Below are 17,840 nucleotides of genomic sequence, written 5' to 3'. Positions count from 1 at the left end.
GGGTGCTCCTTGTTCATTTTGTTTGCGCTGGTAATCGATTTACCTGGTGCGGATGGACAAGTTCTTGCACTAGCATGTATATGTTTGCGTTTCGTAGAATCATAGAATCTTAAGGTTGGATGAGACCTCCAAGATCATCAAGTCCAACTGTCAATGTAACACCACCATGCCCACTAAACCATGTCCTGGAGTGTCACGTCTACACATTCTTTGGACACCTCCAGGGATGGTGACTCCACCACTTCCTTGGGCAGCCTGTTCCAGTGCCTGATCGCTCTTTCAGTAAAAAAGTGTTTCCTAATATCCAACCTAAACCTTTCGGTGGTAGTTACAGGACGCAGAGCAAACTAGGAGAAGGAAAAGACCTGAAACAGCTGGCGGCCACCGGTCTATGTTGAGGTTCAGCACAGAACGATTGGGAACCCCGCAGTGCGCACTGTGGCGGGGATTGTCATTCTGCAAGGCAAGGAGGTGGTAGAAAGGCCATGAGATGATGGTGAGCACAGGAACGTTTACTAGCTACTGCCAGGGAAGCCCAGCTGGCAGGCAGGAGCAATTTGTGGCTGTCCAGAGCAGAGCGGGATAGAGACTACGAAGGTAATTCGATTGTTTAGGTTTTCAAATAACAGTGGAGATAATCTTTTGCCCTGAAACAGCGTGTTGCGTGGTTTTTAACATGTTAAATGGCCTGATACGTGGTTTGGGTTGTTGGTTATTTTTTATAACTCCAGTCTTTACAGTCTCTTTTAATGATATTTCTGATACCTGGCACCTATGTACTACCTTGGCCGTAGCATAGATGTACGCTGTAGGTATCCCCTGGAAAATACCAAATTTCTGTCTCGGCGGGCTCGGTCGCGTTTGCTGAACCTCAACAGGTTGCAGCTACCTGACGCTAATTTTGTCGTAGCCCCGTATCTTCTGGTAGGTCAGTTATGAAACCGTTGCTCCAAGGGTGATTCTTCCCAGGATTTCTCCTGACTTGATGAGCAGGGAGCGCGCGGTTCGGTGTTCCCAGAGCTGCGTTTGCCTCCTGAGGGACATCTCTGGGGAGGTGAAGGGGGCTGCCTCCGCTTCAGGTGAGGCTGTGAGTGACGTCGCGCACCACATCGATTCTGTTTGGTTCAAAATGAAGATTGCTCCTTGCCTGTAAGCCTCTGCTCTGCCTTGCGTGCTCGCTGGCAACCGGAGCCGTTAATTAGGTAAAGTGTGTAGTGGATAATTAAATTAAAGCATGAAGAATGAGACATTAGTTAAACCTATGGAAAGCCACGTGGGCGGCTTTGCTTAATTAAGAACTCGTGTTGGTTTGCGTACGAGGTGGCGTGCGTCAGGACTTCGCAGGGGACGTAAGAACGAAGTGTCCAAAGCTGCGCGGGGGTGTTTGGGAGGCGCCCGGCTGTCGGTGGAGTCCCCTTGAGGTGGATGGGCCGGGATGTGCTAGGAGTTTCTCTAGGAGCGGCGCCCAGTGGAGCCAGGTGACAGGTCAAACAGCTTTGCAAGTTAAAATTTGTTTTATTGTATTTGTGTTGTGGGTTATCGTCAGAAAAGTAAACAGCAAGCAAATATTGATAATCCCGAATAATGCGCTTTCCCTGAAAAGAGAAAGGCTTTGTCCTGTGCAGCCTTTACGTTGTTGCAGGGCAAACTGCGCCTCGGTCACACGTGTGTGTACGCAATAAAGATCCTTTGACATGCACGGATTTATTATTAAATCATAATATTATTAAAGCACCCAGGGCAGGGCTGCGCCCCGTGGCTGGAGGCGGCGCTGGGCTGCTAGCCGGGCGCTCACGGTGGTCAACTTGGAACTGCAATCCCCTGACTCCTGGAGGTGAAACCTCCTGCCTGCCGGCTGTTACGACACGGTTTTAGGGGGTGTAGAGAGTATTTTGCCCAGAACAGGATTTAACCTTTGCTCTGATCTTCAACTACAGATGAGCTTGCTGGTTCTTTCAGACCCGTTTGTTAAATCATTAAACCAGGGCTGGAGAGCAGAGGGAAACAACGAGCCCCTGAGTTGGTGTCTTTGCCTTTGGTGGCTCGCTTGTTCTGCTAAGAACGTCTTCAGATTCGTTTGGGATGTCCTTCTCCCCTTCACCCTTTGCCTCATGCCAGCCTGTTGCTGTTGGGCAGTATCACTGGGTGCTGCTGACTGTTGCAAGGCTCTTGAGTTTTGGCAGCGGCTGAAGTTTTCAGATTTTGTTGTCTAGATTTGAATACTCAAATGCAAGTCACCTTATTTCCACAAATGCTAATTTTTTTTCTCCTGTCTTCTTTTTTGAGCCCTGGGGCTCAGCAGTTCTCACAGCTAGGTACTTGAGTTGTGAAGGTCGACTTGAGTTACCCAACTGTCTGTCTCGTGGGTCTGGTGAAGCGACGGTTGAGTTGTGGCACTGGGTTGGATGCCGAGTGTTGGGTTAGAGACCGGGTGTGCGAACTGGGCAGGGAATTACCGGGTCTCAGCTGAGTCGGTGAGACTGCCTGTGTACTCTTGGCCTGGAGCAAACATCAGGTAAACCCTGTTAGTTTAAGTCTTGGTGAAAGCTGTCGCAGATAACACATTTATAATAGTTTCCAAGTATTACCACCGCTCAGCTGACACATACCAATACATTGAGCCTTTGCAACTTCATCATGGATTTGTGGCCTCAGAGATGTGTGGGGAAAAGGCGTGTGCTTGAACTTGTCGGTACACTGTGAGGGTTCCGCTCTGTTGCTTCTCTAAGAGATGTGTGTCCTCAAGGAGCCGACAACTTTAACATGATCTCGTTGCTCTGCTCTCTTGTAGATGGATCAAGTTTGAGGAGAAGGTAGAACAAGGTGGGGAGCGATGGAGCAAACCTCACGTGGCCACATTGTCCCTGCACAGCTTGTTTGAGTTGAGGACGTGTATAGAGAAAGGCTCGATAATGCTGGATCTGGAGGCCTCTTCTCTCCCGCAGGTGGTGGGTAAGTAAAAAAGTGCCTTGGCACTTTCCCGAAGCTCTTCTCTACAGCTTTTTATTAACCCACATGATGGTTTCACTGATGGTTTCTGTGGGAAAGCACTACTTTTTCATTAAAGGAGGAAAATAAAGAAGTAATCCTCCAGGTAAAAACAAGGAAAACTAGAAAGCACGTGGAGAAGGACAAGAGATAAATGGAAGGAGTAGTTCTCAATTCGGAAAGACGAGCAAAAGAATCAACTTCAGTGGTAACTGTGCTTCCTTTGAACTGGTTATTGGTGATCATTTGGATCCTGAAGTAGATATCCAAAGTTCTCTATATCCTGAGATATCACTGTGTGTGTGTGAAAGGAGTAGCATACACTGGCTTGATTTATGTAATGTTTTAAAAGGCCACCTCTTTCAGGACAGCGGTATCCAGCAACTGCTGCCTGGTGCAGAACGGTTGCAGGTTTTGGCACGTGTGGTCCAGACCATAGCTGGTTTTGGACGAGGTCCCAGGATGGGCCACTGAAAGCAGCTGAGAGGCTCTGATTAAGGTGGAGTGCTCCCCTCCAGCAAAGGAGAGTGGAGAGCAGGCATAGTATCAGCTGATGCTTCCCTCTGCTGAATGAAGCAGCAATTTTTTTGCAGTCAAAGTAGCAGTGGCCCAGGATGACACTTGGTGACATTGCTGAGAGCTATACCGTGTTCCCCATGACGTGTGAGCAGACGTACGAAAATACATTTTAAAAGTGAGCCATCCAGTGGAGGTACATTTAAACAATACGCTGAGTTTAGAAGCTGTTATATGAGGTGTAGAAGAGGAAAATGAAATAAAAACCCCACAAAACTCAGAGATTTTAATCGTAATCTCAGGAGGCAGGCTCAGTGTTGTCCTGGTGCGCAGTTATCAAATGACAAGGGTTGCAGTACTTTGAGAGTTTGAATTACAAAAGCTGCCTCTGATGTTACCTAGAGTTTTCAGCTTAGTTTTGAAGGTGTTTATGGTGGCATTTATCTTCCTGTATTTTTGTGTCTATGTATCCAAATGCGTGGCTTTGCAAATATTTTTTTTTTTTTAATATTCTGAAGTTTTACGCTGAAGCTGAACACGCCTCAGAAGGTAGCAACTGATGACGGTCGTCCAAAACTTTAACCTTCAGACATTAAATTTCTTTTTGAAGGCACTTTGAGATGTCACCTTCAATATCCTTCATCACCCAAATCAGACCTAAGTGTTGGGAGACTGAATTACAAATCAGTGGCTGCTGTTGCGACAGCACTGTACTGCATGGGGTATTTTTGCTGCTATAGGTTCAAATCCTTCATCAGATACACAGGGATGTCTAAGAAGCCTGCAGACTTGGTTTCCAAAATTATTTGATCGTGATCACGATATGTTTGGTAATGACATGGACAGTAGAACTCAAAGACCTCTCTTTGTTGGCTTGTGTTGTCTTGGAAACATGGAAGCAAGTAAAAACTTACCAGATGGAGAAGGGCAAACTCGAAGAAATACACATCATTCTGAAGGAAATCTTCCAAAAATCACTAACAAAACGTATGAATAACAAAAGCGTATGGAAAAAGAGCACTTTAGAGAAATAAACCTTCTGCCACACATGTGGTGTAGCTGTACCTACACGCGTATCAGCGTTCATTTCTGGCTCTGGGGGGAAGACCTGGGCTTTGTTCCCTGATGATTTGAAGAGGCATTAGTTCTTGGGCAGCACGTAGATGACTTTCTGAGTCAGTGAGTTAGCAAACATGCCGCACGTTCCGCCCCCACTTTCCCATCACTTTTATTATTAGCACAAATAAAAGTTACCGGTAGACAAATAAGAGCTGCCACTTCCCCTGGGGGGACAGCGCGTTAACTGGAGTAGCGAAGGGAACAACTTCATGTGAGATTTAATGCACAATGGCGATTCTTAATAGACCTAGCTATCTTTTTTTTCCTCTCTCCTCTGGGACGGAGGAAGAGAAAGGAGAGAACTGACGGCAAGCGAGCGGTCTTTGCAGTGAGTTGGAAGCTCTTTTTTTTTGGGTGATTCAGTTAAAGACAAAGCCACTTAATATGTCCTGTGAAAACTGGAGCGAGTTCTGCCTTTTGTAGTTGCTGTCATTTTGCTTTAGTGCTGAGAGTGATTAGTTTAATTAGCTCCTCGTCTCCAGGACATGGTCCTATAGTTAGGTTAGGTTTTACCGGGGGCCTGTGAGGTGAACTCGGGCCTTGCTGCCTCTCAGGAGTTTTACCATCTTATTTTTGGGAGCATACTGGAACTTGCAGTGTGGTTGTAGCTGCTTCACAAAAGCGCAGGGTCGGAGCAGATTCCCTTTCTGAACTAAGATCCATCTTACGCTGGGTACAGTTGATTTCAAATATATGTGATGGTATGTATGGAAAGAACAGGAGGGGCTCTCGATGCAATAGGTACGTGTCGGTGGCCGCTGGGTTTTGCTGAATGGAAATGCTTATATCCCATTTCCAAAGAAATATCTTAAAGATTCCCATGAAAAATAAAATGACAAAATCTGGTGGTGGTTTTGAGATGGGAAGGAAAGCCTTCAAAAAAGTAGGGTGAAAACGTTCCGTCTCTCTTCCCCAATCTCCCTTCATGCAACTGATTTTTGCCTTTAGTGATTCATTTTCCTCTCCTCTCCCTCACCCCTTTCCTTGCGTGCTGCAGAAATGATCGTCGACAATCAGATCGAGACGGGGCTTTTGAAATTAGAGCTGAAGGACAAAGTCACCTACACGCTGCTCAGGAAGCACCGGCACCAGACCAAGAAATCCAACCTGCGCTCTCTGGCTGACATCGGAAAGACCGTCTCCAGTGCAAGTAGGATGTTTACCAACCCCGATAATGGTAATGCAGAGGCTAACTGGCTATAGCTTTCCCTTGTAGAGCAACCCACCGAACCCCCAGAACTAACTTTGTTGCCGTGACAATGCTTTTCTAACCCACGATTAGCGTAGCGAGACCCGTACTGATAGCACGTCAGCGGTGTGCTCTGAAGGCTGCTGTTGTCGTGGCACGTTGCTCTAGCCGTATCTTCACTGGACTGAGTGGGAGCGGAGGGGAGGCGGCAGGGTGCAGGAGGCACGGGGAAAGGCAGAGAGATGCTTTTGCGGCTGGCGTGCGGGAGATGACGTAGCAACGACGTTAGGAAAGAGAGATTGACCAAAAACTCCAGCCACGCCTGAACATAAAATGTCTGTGCAGAGACCAGGCTTCTGTGCGTGTGCGATTTCTGTAACAGACGATGTGTCGATGGCACTCCTAGCCGAAAATTACGTGGTAGTAACATCCAGCTTGCATTTTATTGCCTTGCAATCATTGTCCAGTGTGGGTAAAGCTGATTTCCACTTTGCTTTATTCATCCTCACATTCTTCCGGGGCGTGTGCTGTGAAGATGTCTGCCTCTCTCGTGGTGTTTTGTGCCGTGTTTGTAGTGGTGTTTTAGTAAACGCGGGCGTGCGTGGATGCAGACGGCTGTAGAGGCCTTGGCAGCGACTCTGCGCTTAGCCGTAAGTTGAGATTTGCAGTCTTCTTCTAGCACTAATCAAAACCGAGGAGGTTGAAGCCTGTTTTCATGTCTTGGAGTGCTGTAAACTGCCTCACGCTGTGATCTGGACATTTGGCTAAAAGTTGCTATTTAAAAATACCCAGAAATGAAAGCAAGCAAAGAAATCATATTCTTCCTACATTTAAGGCCTCTTAGCTTTCTGTATTCTGCTTCGAAAATTCACCCTAGCATTTCTGACTAACCTATTATCGTACTTCCGTGATGTTTCCTACTTTTTATCACCCTTTGCTTTGGCAGCCGGTGTGTATGTGCACGTGAAGAATATTTGTGGGACTTGACGGTGCATCTTTTCGCGTACCAGTGCCCCGATCGTGCGGCGATTCAATGCGTAACGCAAAGGAGCGATAACTTAAATCCAGGGAGTGTCCTGGGTGCGAGACCAGTGGAGCAAGGAGAGGGACTGCGCTGTGGAGACTGTAAAGAAATTCCGGTTCTGAGGAATACGAATCTGTGTTTGGGCAGTGTACGCTTTCTCCTGCCTTACGGTTGAAGGAGTAATCGAGCTCAGTGTTTTACTCTGAGTGCCTGTCTCTGTGAGTTCCTAGGGCGTAGAAACGTCAAGAAACCTTCAGGACTGTCCGTGTGGCGTTGCTGTGATCGGGGAACTTTTATTTTAAAGAGGAAATGAGGAGGAAATAATAGCATTCTGGGAGGATGATGCTGACAAAAAGGGCATTTGGCTAAGTTCTCGCTCCAGCCTTTGTTCATTTTTCATGGCTACGGCCATCCCTTATCGGATCCTAGGTGATGTCTTGTTCGAAGGGGCTGTGCAGGTCCTGTCTCTGTTGGACTGATTCTGGAAAGAATCCTGTCCTGGCTCTGCCTAGCCCGCTGGCAGACCTCCAGCCGCTCCTTTCACGTTGTTTTGCCTCTGTTTCCCCACCTGAGATGTTGATGTGTTACGGGAATATATAACGCGTTGTGTTCCATGACAGTTAAGTGCGATGAAACTTTTATACAGAGGGAAATACTTCATGGGTAGTTGTTGCTGTTATTTATTATTTACACTCTAATGAAGCAGTAACTCCAGAATGTGTTTGATCGCGTTACACTGTGCTCCCTGGAGTTCAGCGAGTGCCTCTAAAGGCAGAGTTTGTCCTTTAGGCCGATAAAAAATTCATGAGGCCCCAGGAGGGCAGCCGTCTCTCGGCACAGCTAATCACAGTAATGGAAGTGCCATCAGCGCTCCTAAATTTCCCTAGGGTTTCTTTCCAGGTAGGGATTTCCTTTCATTGTCTACCTTTCGATCTGGCGTCAGCGAAGCTGTCGTCCAATATTCGTGCTGCAGCCAGGTTAGAGAGAACGGCGGCCCCTCAGGACGCGAGGCCTGCGCGTCGCTCGCTTCTCCCCTCTGCGTAATCGTTTTACGGGCCAGGATATTTAGGAAGCAGATGGCATTCTGCTCTGCCATCATTTACTGCTGTTCTTAAAAGGGGGAACTTATCTTCTTTGGTTTACCCATAAAACACAGGGACGTAAATTAGAAAACACCCTGCTACGGTAATGTACGCAGTTATTGTGTCTTCGTTAAGGGTTCTTGATGAAACAATGCCTGCCGAAGCTGAAGCAGACCCTGCCGAAGATTGTGCGTAAAAATGTTATGCAACTTCCTGGCTTTTCCTGGGCAATCACAATTAATTTGGAACCTGTGAGTTTGATAGGTACCTGATTGTATTAAATGACTTTCCCGTAATATCATGAGGATGGATTCTGTCCATGATTTTCCTTTGTTTGTTTTTTTCCCCAAGGAAGTTAGACTTAAAACTCCAATTAAATAATGACACATTTCTTCAAGGGTGTTTGTGTGTACACAGCTTCGTCCTCTGCCTTCACACACCTCACCGGGGGTGACCGTGACGCCGCGGTAGCGGAGTTGTCCTCCACCCCGTTTTTGCGTTTCCCCGCTCTTTTTGGAGATGAGACTCGGTAGCAATCAGATTGGCAGAAACCCTGCCTTTTGAGCGGCAGAGGTGTGCGCTGAGTGCTCTTCGTTCGTCGTTGTGTCATAAAGATTGGGAGGTGGATCATTGCTTGTGAGAGGAGGCTTGCTCAGAAATCCTTCTGCTCTTGGGAAAGAAATTGTGCCGAAGACGGATGGAGGCTTTCGGGCAGCCCTCGCCCGGGAACGGTGTCTCTGCTGCCCAAACCCCTCGTGTACCTCATTTATTTTCACTGTGCTGAGAAAGTAATTTGGGAACAATTGAGATGAAATGACACTTAGGCTGTCTGCAACGCGTCGGCTGATGCACTGGGAGAGGGGTAGCGAGTAAAAGTTGAAAACTTTTCACCTCTGAAGTTTTCACTCTGACGTACAGCTCAGTTTTATTCGGTTGATTGGTTTTGATACGCGTTGCATCCTCGGTCCCTTTAGAGAGCTGAACGATGGTGTCAGCTGAATAATAATAGCGCCGGAGGAGAGGAGTTTAGGTGAGAAAAGCTATTTTCAAGGGATGCTTGAGGAAACCCACCAGTGCGTTTAGCTGTTGGCATTATTTGACGCAACCAAGTTTCCAGCCCTATCTGGTGTGCCCGGGTACGACGTGTGTGGTCAGGACGCTCAAAATTGGCTCCTCGAGGGAGATAACCTGACGTGTTTTTCAAAAGCGCTGTGTGTCTGCTGTGGTTACTGACCGCGCTGCGCCTTGGGACTGCTCGGCACAACCAGAACCACCGCTGCCTGGTTTGATTGCTCGAAATCCGCTTCTAAGATGCTGAAATTTTAGACACCGGGGATGAAAAGCAGGCTGCAGATCTGCCAGCTGGAGGCTGAAAGGTGGAGATGGCGTGCTCCAGATGAGTGGGCTTGCCACTTTTGTCACCGACCTGTGCGGAAAGGTGCACTTGTGTGTAACTGCCAGCGTTCAGACCCTGTCTCCTCCCTGCCTTGCTCGTGCGATTGCTTGAGCGTTTCTTTCTTGCATTTCTTATTTTTTCCTTTTCTTTGACTTTTCAACTCTGCTCTCTTCCTCCTCTTCGCTGCCGCTCCTGCTGTGTCCTGCTTGCACCGCACAAGCGCGCAGCCCTCTCGAGAGCTCCGTGCCCTGCCTCGCCACGCGCACGTTGGACGATGAGATGCGGGTGCCGCGCAGCCCCAGCGTGGGATGGCTCAGTAAGTCAGGGGCAGGGGCGGCGGGTGGGTGGGTCGGAAGAGGAGCGGGTCGCTGGCAGCCCTCGGTCTCGTGACGCTTGCTGCTGCGTTGACGGTGGCAAGGCGGCGAGTGCGTTCTTTGTGGAATGGCTGCTGCTCTGGCTGGTGTTACCCCCACTATCCCCACTCTGTGCTCTTTTTCACTCTGTTTTGCTTTTTTTTTTCCATTTGGGATGAAACAGGTAGGTCAGTCTGCCCTCTCCTTCGGGTGACGATCTCTCTCCTAAGCCGTTTAGTGATTTTTTTGGCATGTCTTGAAGTATCCTTTGGCTGGTAGAAAGGGCTTCATGAATTTTGCCACCAATTCAACAAGCTTAAATATTTTAATTTCCATACCAATTAAATACAAAAGTAGACTTCCTTTGTCACACACCTAGCAGGCCGTACCAGTTTTATCTCTCAGTGATGAGCTGGACTTTTCTCAGGTCTCGTTTCTCTCTGATTACCCTTTGTAAAATATTATTCGTGAGGAGCCTTGCTGGTCGCAGAGGAGCGTGCTGTTCCCCCAGGAAGGCACGGCTGATCGCGCTGTGGCACGGGGATGCTCTTCATATGCCGTAGCAATAGGCAGAAATCAGAATTTCAGGATATTCGCTGCGAGAGAGGACAGTTGAGCGTGTTGGTTGAGTGAGGTAATAAGATGGAGGGGTTTGGACTGACTGCCTTCCTCCTCGCACCAGGACTTGTCTGAGCACAGCCAAGGAGAGGCTCGCATCGCCTTTGCCAGGGAGGCGGTAATGTAAATTAGGCCTGAATCAGGAAATTGTCCTTAGTTAGCAAATTGTGTAAGGGCGAACAGCACGTGCCAAAGTCTAAAGTCTTTGGCTGAGGTCTCAGCAGCAGAAACTTCTGACTCTGCTGGTTTGTTCGGGGCAAGAGAGCCTGTAGACTGATAGGCCTCTTGGTCCCTTCTGCTCCCACGTTCCCCTCTATTCAGAGAAGCTGCTCACCCGAGGATTCCCAAGGTTTTAAGGTTGGGGTTTTTTTCCCCTTTTTCAGGGTCTTTCTCAGCAGTGGTATTGCTAGGCTAACCACAGAGACTGACCCTGCCTTATGTGACTATGGTCTCCAAACCGTTGAGTCTGTTGCAGAGGGTTACTGTTACGAGCAAGATTGCTATCCAAACTTAAAAAAAATGACTGTTGAGCACGTCCTTGCTGGTTTTGGACCTTCCAAGGTGCACAACCCTTAGGAACAGGAGTTGGAAGGCAGTACAGATTTTGGCCGCGGAGTCCACAAAACCAAGTGGCTTTTGAGCCAACGTTGCACAAGTTGCAGCTTGCGTTTCTAGCGGCGTTTTTCTGTTAGCAACTTGGCTTGGCAGTCAAGATACGTTCAGGGATTTGGGGAAGAGTTCTAAGTGCAAGCTGGGAGGCCGTCAAGTTCCTTAGGTCAGCAAAGCTGGTAAAAAGGCAATGCTTGTGGTTTCCAGTCTGCGTTCTAGAGATCGTCAGCGTCCACGCTGAGTGGGACCAGTCTGAACTCGAGGACCTCCTAAAGCGTCTTCAAAAGGTGATGCACGCAGACACCAGACTTGAGGGCAAAACGGTCATATTGTGTTTTGGCTGTCAGCATTAAGTGTAGAATTGGTTGCAAGGAGGTGGAGATAAAAATCACTTCAGCCTGAGAGCTTTATTTAAGTTGGGATTATGAAACGCTTTCTACCTCCAAAGAACTTGGAGTGCTTTTTAAATTTTTGGTGCTCAGACATCTTAATGCGAGGCCGGTCTGATGACGGGAAAGGGAGTGAATAAAGTCTGCGTTGGTGCTGCTCGTTGTTCGCCCCTGTAGCGGTAGAGCTGCTGTAGCTGCGACGGTTTAAGCGTAAATTCAAGATGGTGTTTTGGTAAGGAAGTGTGGTGTCTTTGTTAAAGCGGTGGGTACAGCTGGAAAAGGCAGACAAGTGTTTTGGCACATCAGTCTGCCCAGGTCTGAAATAAAAACGGGAAACCTCAAGCAAAGGATGTCTCGAGAAGAGCTGCTGTGAGTTTGATGTGGTTGTGTTGATTGTGTTGGGAGAAAGAGGCTGCTAGCGAGATGTGATAAAGTCATTAGCCACTTCCTCAAGAAAGAAGGGTAATTAGCTCCTAAGATCATGTGGAAGTCTTGGACGGCTAATAAACAAAGCAAAAAAAAACATTGTAATGTGGAAAAATACCCGCTGGGAAAGCTGTGGACTCTGATTTTAACATGTTTACTCCAGAACTGGACCTAGAAATTTGGAAAGCCCCCAAAGCAGTGGACAGAACGTGAAGGGATACCTTCAGCAGATGCCTTTCTGCATGGCTACGTGGTGCAGCTCTTCTGACAGAATGCATTGAAACCCATGAGTCCCGGCAGACTGGTGAGACCTGAAGAACGTACTCTGAGCTGCTGTCTCTCCGCAGCTTCCCCAAACCCAAGAACTGGCCCCGGGTGGGCAGCATGGGGTACGCGGCTCAGGGACCTGCCCCCCCCAGTATCCCCATCTCTGCAGGTCTCCAAACTTCTCCAGGTCTGCTTCGCTCTTCCTTTTGTGTCATTTCCCTCGTTTGGAGGCTCTCAGGTGAACCGATGAGACACTCTGCTTTGCCTCACGGAGCTGCGGGACACCAATTATTGGTGTGAACGAGCTTTGCGGTTTTAAGGAAGTGCTTCCCTGATTCTCTGTTTGATTTTATTGGCTGCGGTTTGCAAATCAGCCTTGTGTATCTCTGCATCGAGCTTCAGTCTGTCATTTTAATCTCTGGGTACATTGTCGACTTGTCAAAGATTTCCTGGAATTGGCAGTGTCTCTGCAACCTTTAATTGCCCCGTACAAGAAAAAGGAACCCCGGGTTTCAATAATGCGCTTCAGAATTATGGTAACCTGGGTTTATTTGAGGATTTTTTTTTGTTTGGCTTTGCTTTTTACCAAATACAACTATTTATTAAACGTTCATCTAACAGAAGGTGTTGTGGACAAAGTAGTGTCTGTGCCATGTCAGGGGCACGGCGTACGTGAGCAAGTTTGATCCCTTTTTTCCTGTTTTTTTTTTTTTATCTCTTTATTTCCTCCATACAGCTTCATATCAAACATTCAATCAAAATTTGTAGAGGTTTCGAAGCCTGGCTTGCTTAGTAATTAATTAGGAGAATGGTTACTAATATACGCAGCTTAAACCCGTCTGACAAGTGGCATTTCTCACTCTGTGGGTAAACGTATTTGTAAGAACTTGGTGGAGACAGGCGGGGTCTGGAACGCGGCTCACAATAGCAGCGGGAAGGGGAAAAGCTGGGGATCCCCCCTGTCCAACATCTCTTCATCCTTGGCTGTTGCTGTGCTGACCTGCCTGGACGTGGCAATAACACAGCGGGGATGTCGTGATTCCAAGCGGCTCGTCAGAAGGAATGCTGAAGGTCTGTCTCCACAGACCTTCAATATGTTCTCAAGAAAACCCAGCTCTGGGAGTCCAGATCTTCTTCTTGCTTTTTTTTTTTTTCTAAGCGTAAGTTAAATCGATGTTATCTCAAAGCCTTGGTCGAGAAACACCTCAGTGCCATTTTTGCGGGTATTTTCTGTCTTTCCAGTGGTGCTCGTGGTCAGAAGCTGTGGTAGCAGCTCGCGTTGCTATGCTTCTGGTTCCTGCAAGAGTGGGTGAGAAGGGATGGGGAAATTTCAGAATAATTTTAAAAAATGCATGCTGATGGGGTTTTACGATACTGTATCCATCCCAGAAGTCTCCTTTTCAAAAGTAACTGTTACAGCTATTTCTGGGTTTCTTCATTTTAACTACAAAGGCTTTTAGTAAGGTTGTAGAACTGATTTCTGAAATCGTGGGCCGTTTTTCCCAGGTTCTTCAGAACTGTTTTCACAAGTTCTGCTAGTCTTTGGGAACATACGGATAAGGAGGATAAATAGTCCGTAAGGGAACCGGCAGCTCCTTCCTGGCTGTTTTGCAGTGCTTGGATGCCGACGTGTCAGGTGTACAGATGGTCTCGGAAAAAGACATGGAGATGAACTGCTTCAGCTCTTTGTCTCTGGTGGTTGTCTTCATCTCTCTAGCGCATCCGATGTCAGGAATTGGTGACTTCTGGCCTCTCAGTTCGGTAAAATCATAAGGTTCATAAGCTCAGCTAAGGAGCTTGCTTGAAGAACGGTGAATTTTTATTACTGTCTGTTTGGAAGGACCGAGAGCTGCGTGAGCCTCGGGTGCTGAGGAGCGTAGGGCGGATAGCGTCGCTGTGGGAGAGCTAAGGCGAGCGGTTTGCAGGCAGGAGTGACCACGAGCGTCTCGCTGAGGGATGGATTTGGTGACTCAGCACCCTGTTGCTGCTTTGCTTTTTCTCCTGCAGACAGGAGTGATGGGAATTCCTTCAGGATGAGGAAGCGTTAGCATCTGTGCCACATAAAGTCACAGAAAGCAGCCTGTCACGGTCTTAAATTCCCCCCATCAACCTCCCTGGTGCAAGGAAAGGTGTTGCTGTAGCCTGAGCCTCTGTGTTCTTCTGAGTGGATCGAAACGGGTGCTTTAACTGGTCTTGACATTGTCCTTACAGGCAGCCCAGCCATGGCTCACAGAAACCTGACTTCCACCAGCCTGAACGACATCTCTGACAAGCCTGAGAAGGATCAGGTAAGCTTCAGATGCAGACCTTGCCTGGTAACGTGTGTGGCTAGGAGTTGGTTGGTGGGGAAGGAGACTTTGTACCATAAAACTGAAGCAGAAGAAGAGATTCAGCAAGGTGAGTAGAGTATTTCTGCGTCCTGTGACTGGATCCTCCACTTGTTAAGCACCAGCCCTTCAAAGAAGCGGGTTGAACTCCTGTAAGGCCTGAAGCAAGCGGCACCTTCTCTGTGACGTCTTGCTGACATCCGTGAGAAAGGAGCGGTCGATATCCAGATATTGAGCTGTTTCTGATCCTCTTCCAGCTGAGAAGAGGCTCTCCGGGCGTTTCACGTGGGCCCCGCGTCACCCTGCACAGGCGCTCTGGGGCGTGCGTTCCTAAGGGGAACGGGGCAGGTTGAAATCTTGAAAATCATCAAAACAAAGATGAGTAATGACGTTAAGGTTGGCCCTCAGTGCGCGCAGAACTGAGCTCTTTCTTACAGGTCTCTGTGAGTTTGGCTCATTCCTCACACTAGGGTAATGTTTGCGGTCCCTCGTATGGGCTTTTTTTTTGTGCGTGTTCTCCTCCTTTCTGAGAGTGTAGGAGTCCGAGGGGTAAGAGTGAGTTTACTTCAACTCTTAGAAAACTGCTGTCTGAATGAGGGCTCTGTGCAAATTTCAAAAAACCTTTGTCTTTGTGCAGAAAGTGGGTTATTCTCAAAGCATGACTGTTTCTTTCAGAGAATTTTTTTTTTTTTTTTTTTTTTTTCCCCTCGCGTCTTTCAGCCTTCTCTAGTCTCACGGTTGCTCTGAATGCAAATGAGAGTCACTTTAGAAAATGGTTTGGGTGACACAGTAATGCTGGCCGGCTGAGAACGACTCCAGTCAGTCCTTCAAGCGGCGGCTGGCTGTGATCGTCTTGAAGTGCAGCTCGGCCTTAAAGGGACTGAGCAACATGACCAATGGAGAAAAGCAGTTCAGAGTAAATATTTAAGTATTTTTAAAAGTATTGAGATAAATAAATGTACTTTCATGGAAAGAGAAGGGAGCAATGTGGTTTGCATTGACCTCAGTGTCATTCAAGCTGTAGTGTACACCTATGTTGGTTGGTTTTGGGAAATATCTGTTTGCTTTAATATACGGAGTGTAAAACAGCTCTCGTCAGGGGAAAGACTGCTCTGTTTTACATTCTTCATCACGTTGTCATTGGGCTCTTCTGGACAGGGAACTGGGTCTGAATGCAGCAGCTTTGGAGGTCTCAGTGGTACAGACAGTCTCAGTTGCCCCTCCTGCTGAAATGTCTCTGAAAAAAAAAACTGAATAAAAAAAATAAAACTAAATACAAAAATAGATGTTTCAGCAGGGCTAATAGTGAGCTGTGTAATAAATCCAGTTTGGAAGTGTGCTCCAAAGTGTTTAACTTCCAATGTCGATAATGCCTGATGCTTCGTCGTGAAAACCGTTACTTGAAAACAAACTAGTTCCCCAGAGCCGCTTAGTTAATTAGCCCGTGTCCTGCTGATGACCTTTGCACAATGGAACCCTTGTACTGCACGCGTTTTGAAGCTGGCCTGAGAAATCACCTTAGGTTTCAATTTTCGTTACTGATTGACTGAAACGCCTGTCTTGATCAAGGCTGTGGAATGGTGGTGGTGCCTGGCGACTTCCTGGAGCGGAACTTGGCGTGCTGCGGGGAGACGAGGGACTCGCTCCCGGTGGCACCGCAGGAGCTGGAAAGAGAAGAGATTTTCTTGCCTTGACGGCACAGTGACCGGCTTTTGTTGTTTTGGTGTCCTGGCTGGAAGCGTGACAGTTGATGAGGCTGGGTAGTGAGATGCGAGCCTGCCGAAGGAAGAGGCTGTTCCATTTTTTTTATTTGCGTGTGTATCAGGGGCTGGCCTGTCTTTGAACTACGACAGGCTGAAGTCGGTTTGTAACGGTTACTTGGAGAGGGCTGGGACCTGACCTCTTCTATCAGTCGCTGGTTTTGCGGAGATACAGGAGTGTTGTGTGCCCGTGCTTTGAAGGAGGAAGGGCTTTGTGCAAGCTTCTGTGTAGTCCCCACTAACGTTCCTGCCTACCTGCACCCCTGTTTGCAGTTCTGCAACCCTCAGTGCTGGCTGGAATGGTGCAGTTAGCAATGTAGTCACGTTGTAACCAGAATGCTCTTTAATCTCTGTTTTTAATCGGCGCAGGATTTTTCAAGCAGACAGACTTCCCAGTACTTTTGGTGTACCTGGGAAAGTCTTCTTACCCAACCGCCAGCCTCCAACCCCAGGGATCTTTGACTTTCTCCATCCTGAGATGCTCTGTCTCTGCTTAGCAAGAGTTCCCTTGCCTACTTTTGGAAAAGCCAGCTGGTCCCATGTGTCCATCTGTGACTTCCCTGCTCCTTTCCCCTGGATGTTGTCGGGTCCAAATCAAAACCTGGTGTCTCCCGTTGTAGGACCCTGGTAGATCTTTGGGATCGGTCTCTCTGGAGCCAAACCAGGAGCGGATCTCTGGAAACACGCTGCCGTTGCCTCAGGGCTAGCATTTGTCTTGCCTGTGGACCTGCCAGGTTGGGAGGAGGTGGTAGGTCCTCTGCAGGCTTTGTGAAGATGGAGAACAGCGGTGAGATGAGTTTCACCATAGACACTTGAGTTTACTAAGCAGGGGCTGTGACTGTTGAAAGTACTGAATTGTTCCGTTGAATTCCATGCTCCTGACAACTGGGGATTTCCAGGGATAGACTTAGAGGGTAGAGATGCTGGACCTGTTTAGATGTCCGGTTCAGCTCAGTGCCTTTCTTGCAGAGTGCAAAGATGAGTTAGAAGACAGAAGCGGGGAGGATAGGGACGTAGAAGGAAAGTATTTACGCTGCTCCCAAGACACGGTGACAGGAGTACAGCAGGAGACAGGGTTTTATTAAAATCATAGATGGCACTCAGATGAGGCTTCGCAAGGTTGGTTCCTCTGCCCTCAGGGAAGGGGATGGTTTTATGCTTGCTTTGGAGTTACTTTGATCTTGCTTTTGTTTTGTTTTTCTCATACTCTTTGCTTTCTTAATACACTTTTCAGAGTTAATCTTCTTACTGGGTAACCATTAAGCTCTTTCACGAAGAAAATGAACTTAGGATCCCTCTGGGAAAAGGCTGGAGTCAGGAAAGGGCAGGGAGCGCTCGGGCTCTTTCCAAAGGACCGGCTCCAGAAGTGCTGCCCGTTCCCTCCCTGCCGGGGCAAAGAGCCGTGTCCTAGTGAGGACGGGGTAAGAGGCTCCCTGGCTGGAAAGCAAGGAAGGAGCGGAGACACACCGGCTGTCCTTGGAGAGACCTAGGTGGCTGGCTTGTTCTTCGATAATTTTAGGATAATTGTCCTGATTTTCGCTGTCGTCTCTGAAAACAGTTTCAATGTACTGTTAGTCATTTAAAAAACCCAAGCAAATCTTGCCATAACTTAAATATCTGCTTCTTTATTCTCTTTTTCCCCTGTGACATAAAGTCTTTACGGACACGTGATAAGCAGCGAGACTAGCAGCGTTAGCAAAGGAGAGGACGCTTCGTGGAAAACGGTGGAGTGAGAGCGTGTTTGTTGGCTTTGTGTGCTTCTCTTCCTTGTATTTGA

General features: G+C 47.9%; 1 protein-coding gene across 6 annotated transcripts in view; it reads left to right on the top strand.

The window, feature by feature from the left end:
- The window catches only part of SLC4A4 (solute carrier family 4 member 4), a 145,701-nt gene that overhangs the window by 75,554 nt on the left and 52,307 nt on the right, over positions 1-17,840 (top strand). For 4 of the 6 annotated variants that reach the window (XM_086747024.1, XM_086747025.1, XM_086747028.1 and 1 more), the window contains 4 exons: positions 2,792-2,952; positions 5,621-5,800; positions 9,535-9,630; positions 14,188-14,264. In XM_086747024.1, the coding sequence (XP_086603150.1) occupies positions 2,792-2,952; positions 5,621-5,800; positions 9,535-9,630; positions 14,188-14,264 (514 nt within the window). The remainder of the gene's footprint in view (positions 1-2,791; positions 2,953-5,620; positions 5,801-9,534; positions 9,631-14,187; positions 14,265-17,840) is intronic. The other 2 variants (XM_086747027.1, XM_086747026.1) reach the window with 2 other exon arrangements.

The sequence above is a fragment of the Chlamydotis macqueenii genome, chromosome 4 (assembly GCF_036417535.1).
Source record: "Chlamydotis macqueenii isolate bChlMac1 chromosome 4, bChlMac1.mat, whole genome shotgun sequence".
In the NCBI taxonomy this organism is placed as follows: domain Eukaryota; kingdom Metazoa; phylum Chordata; class Aves; order Otidiformes; family Otididae; genus Chlamydotis; species Chlamydotis macqueenii.
Note: the sequence above shows the minus strand (reverse complement) of the source record. Positions and strands in the feature narration are given on the sequence as shown.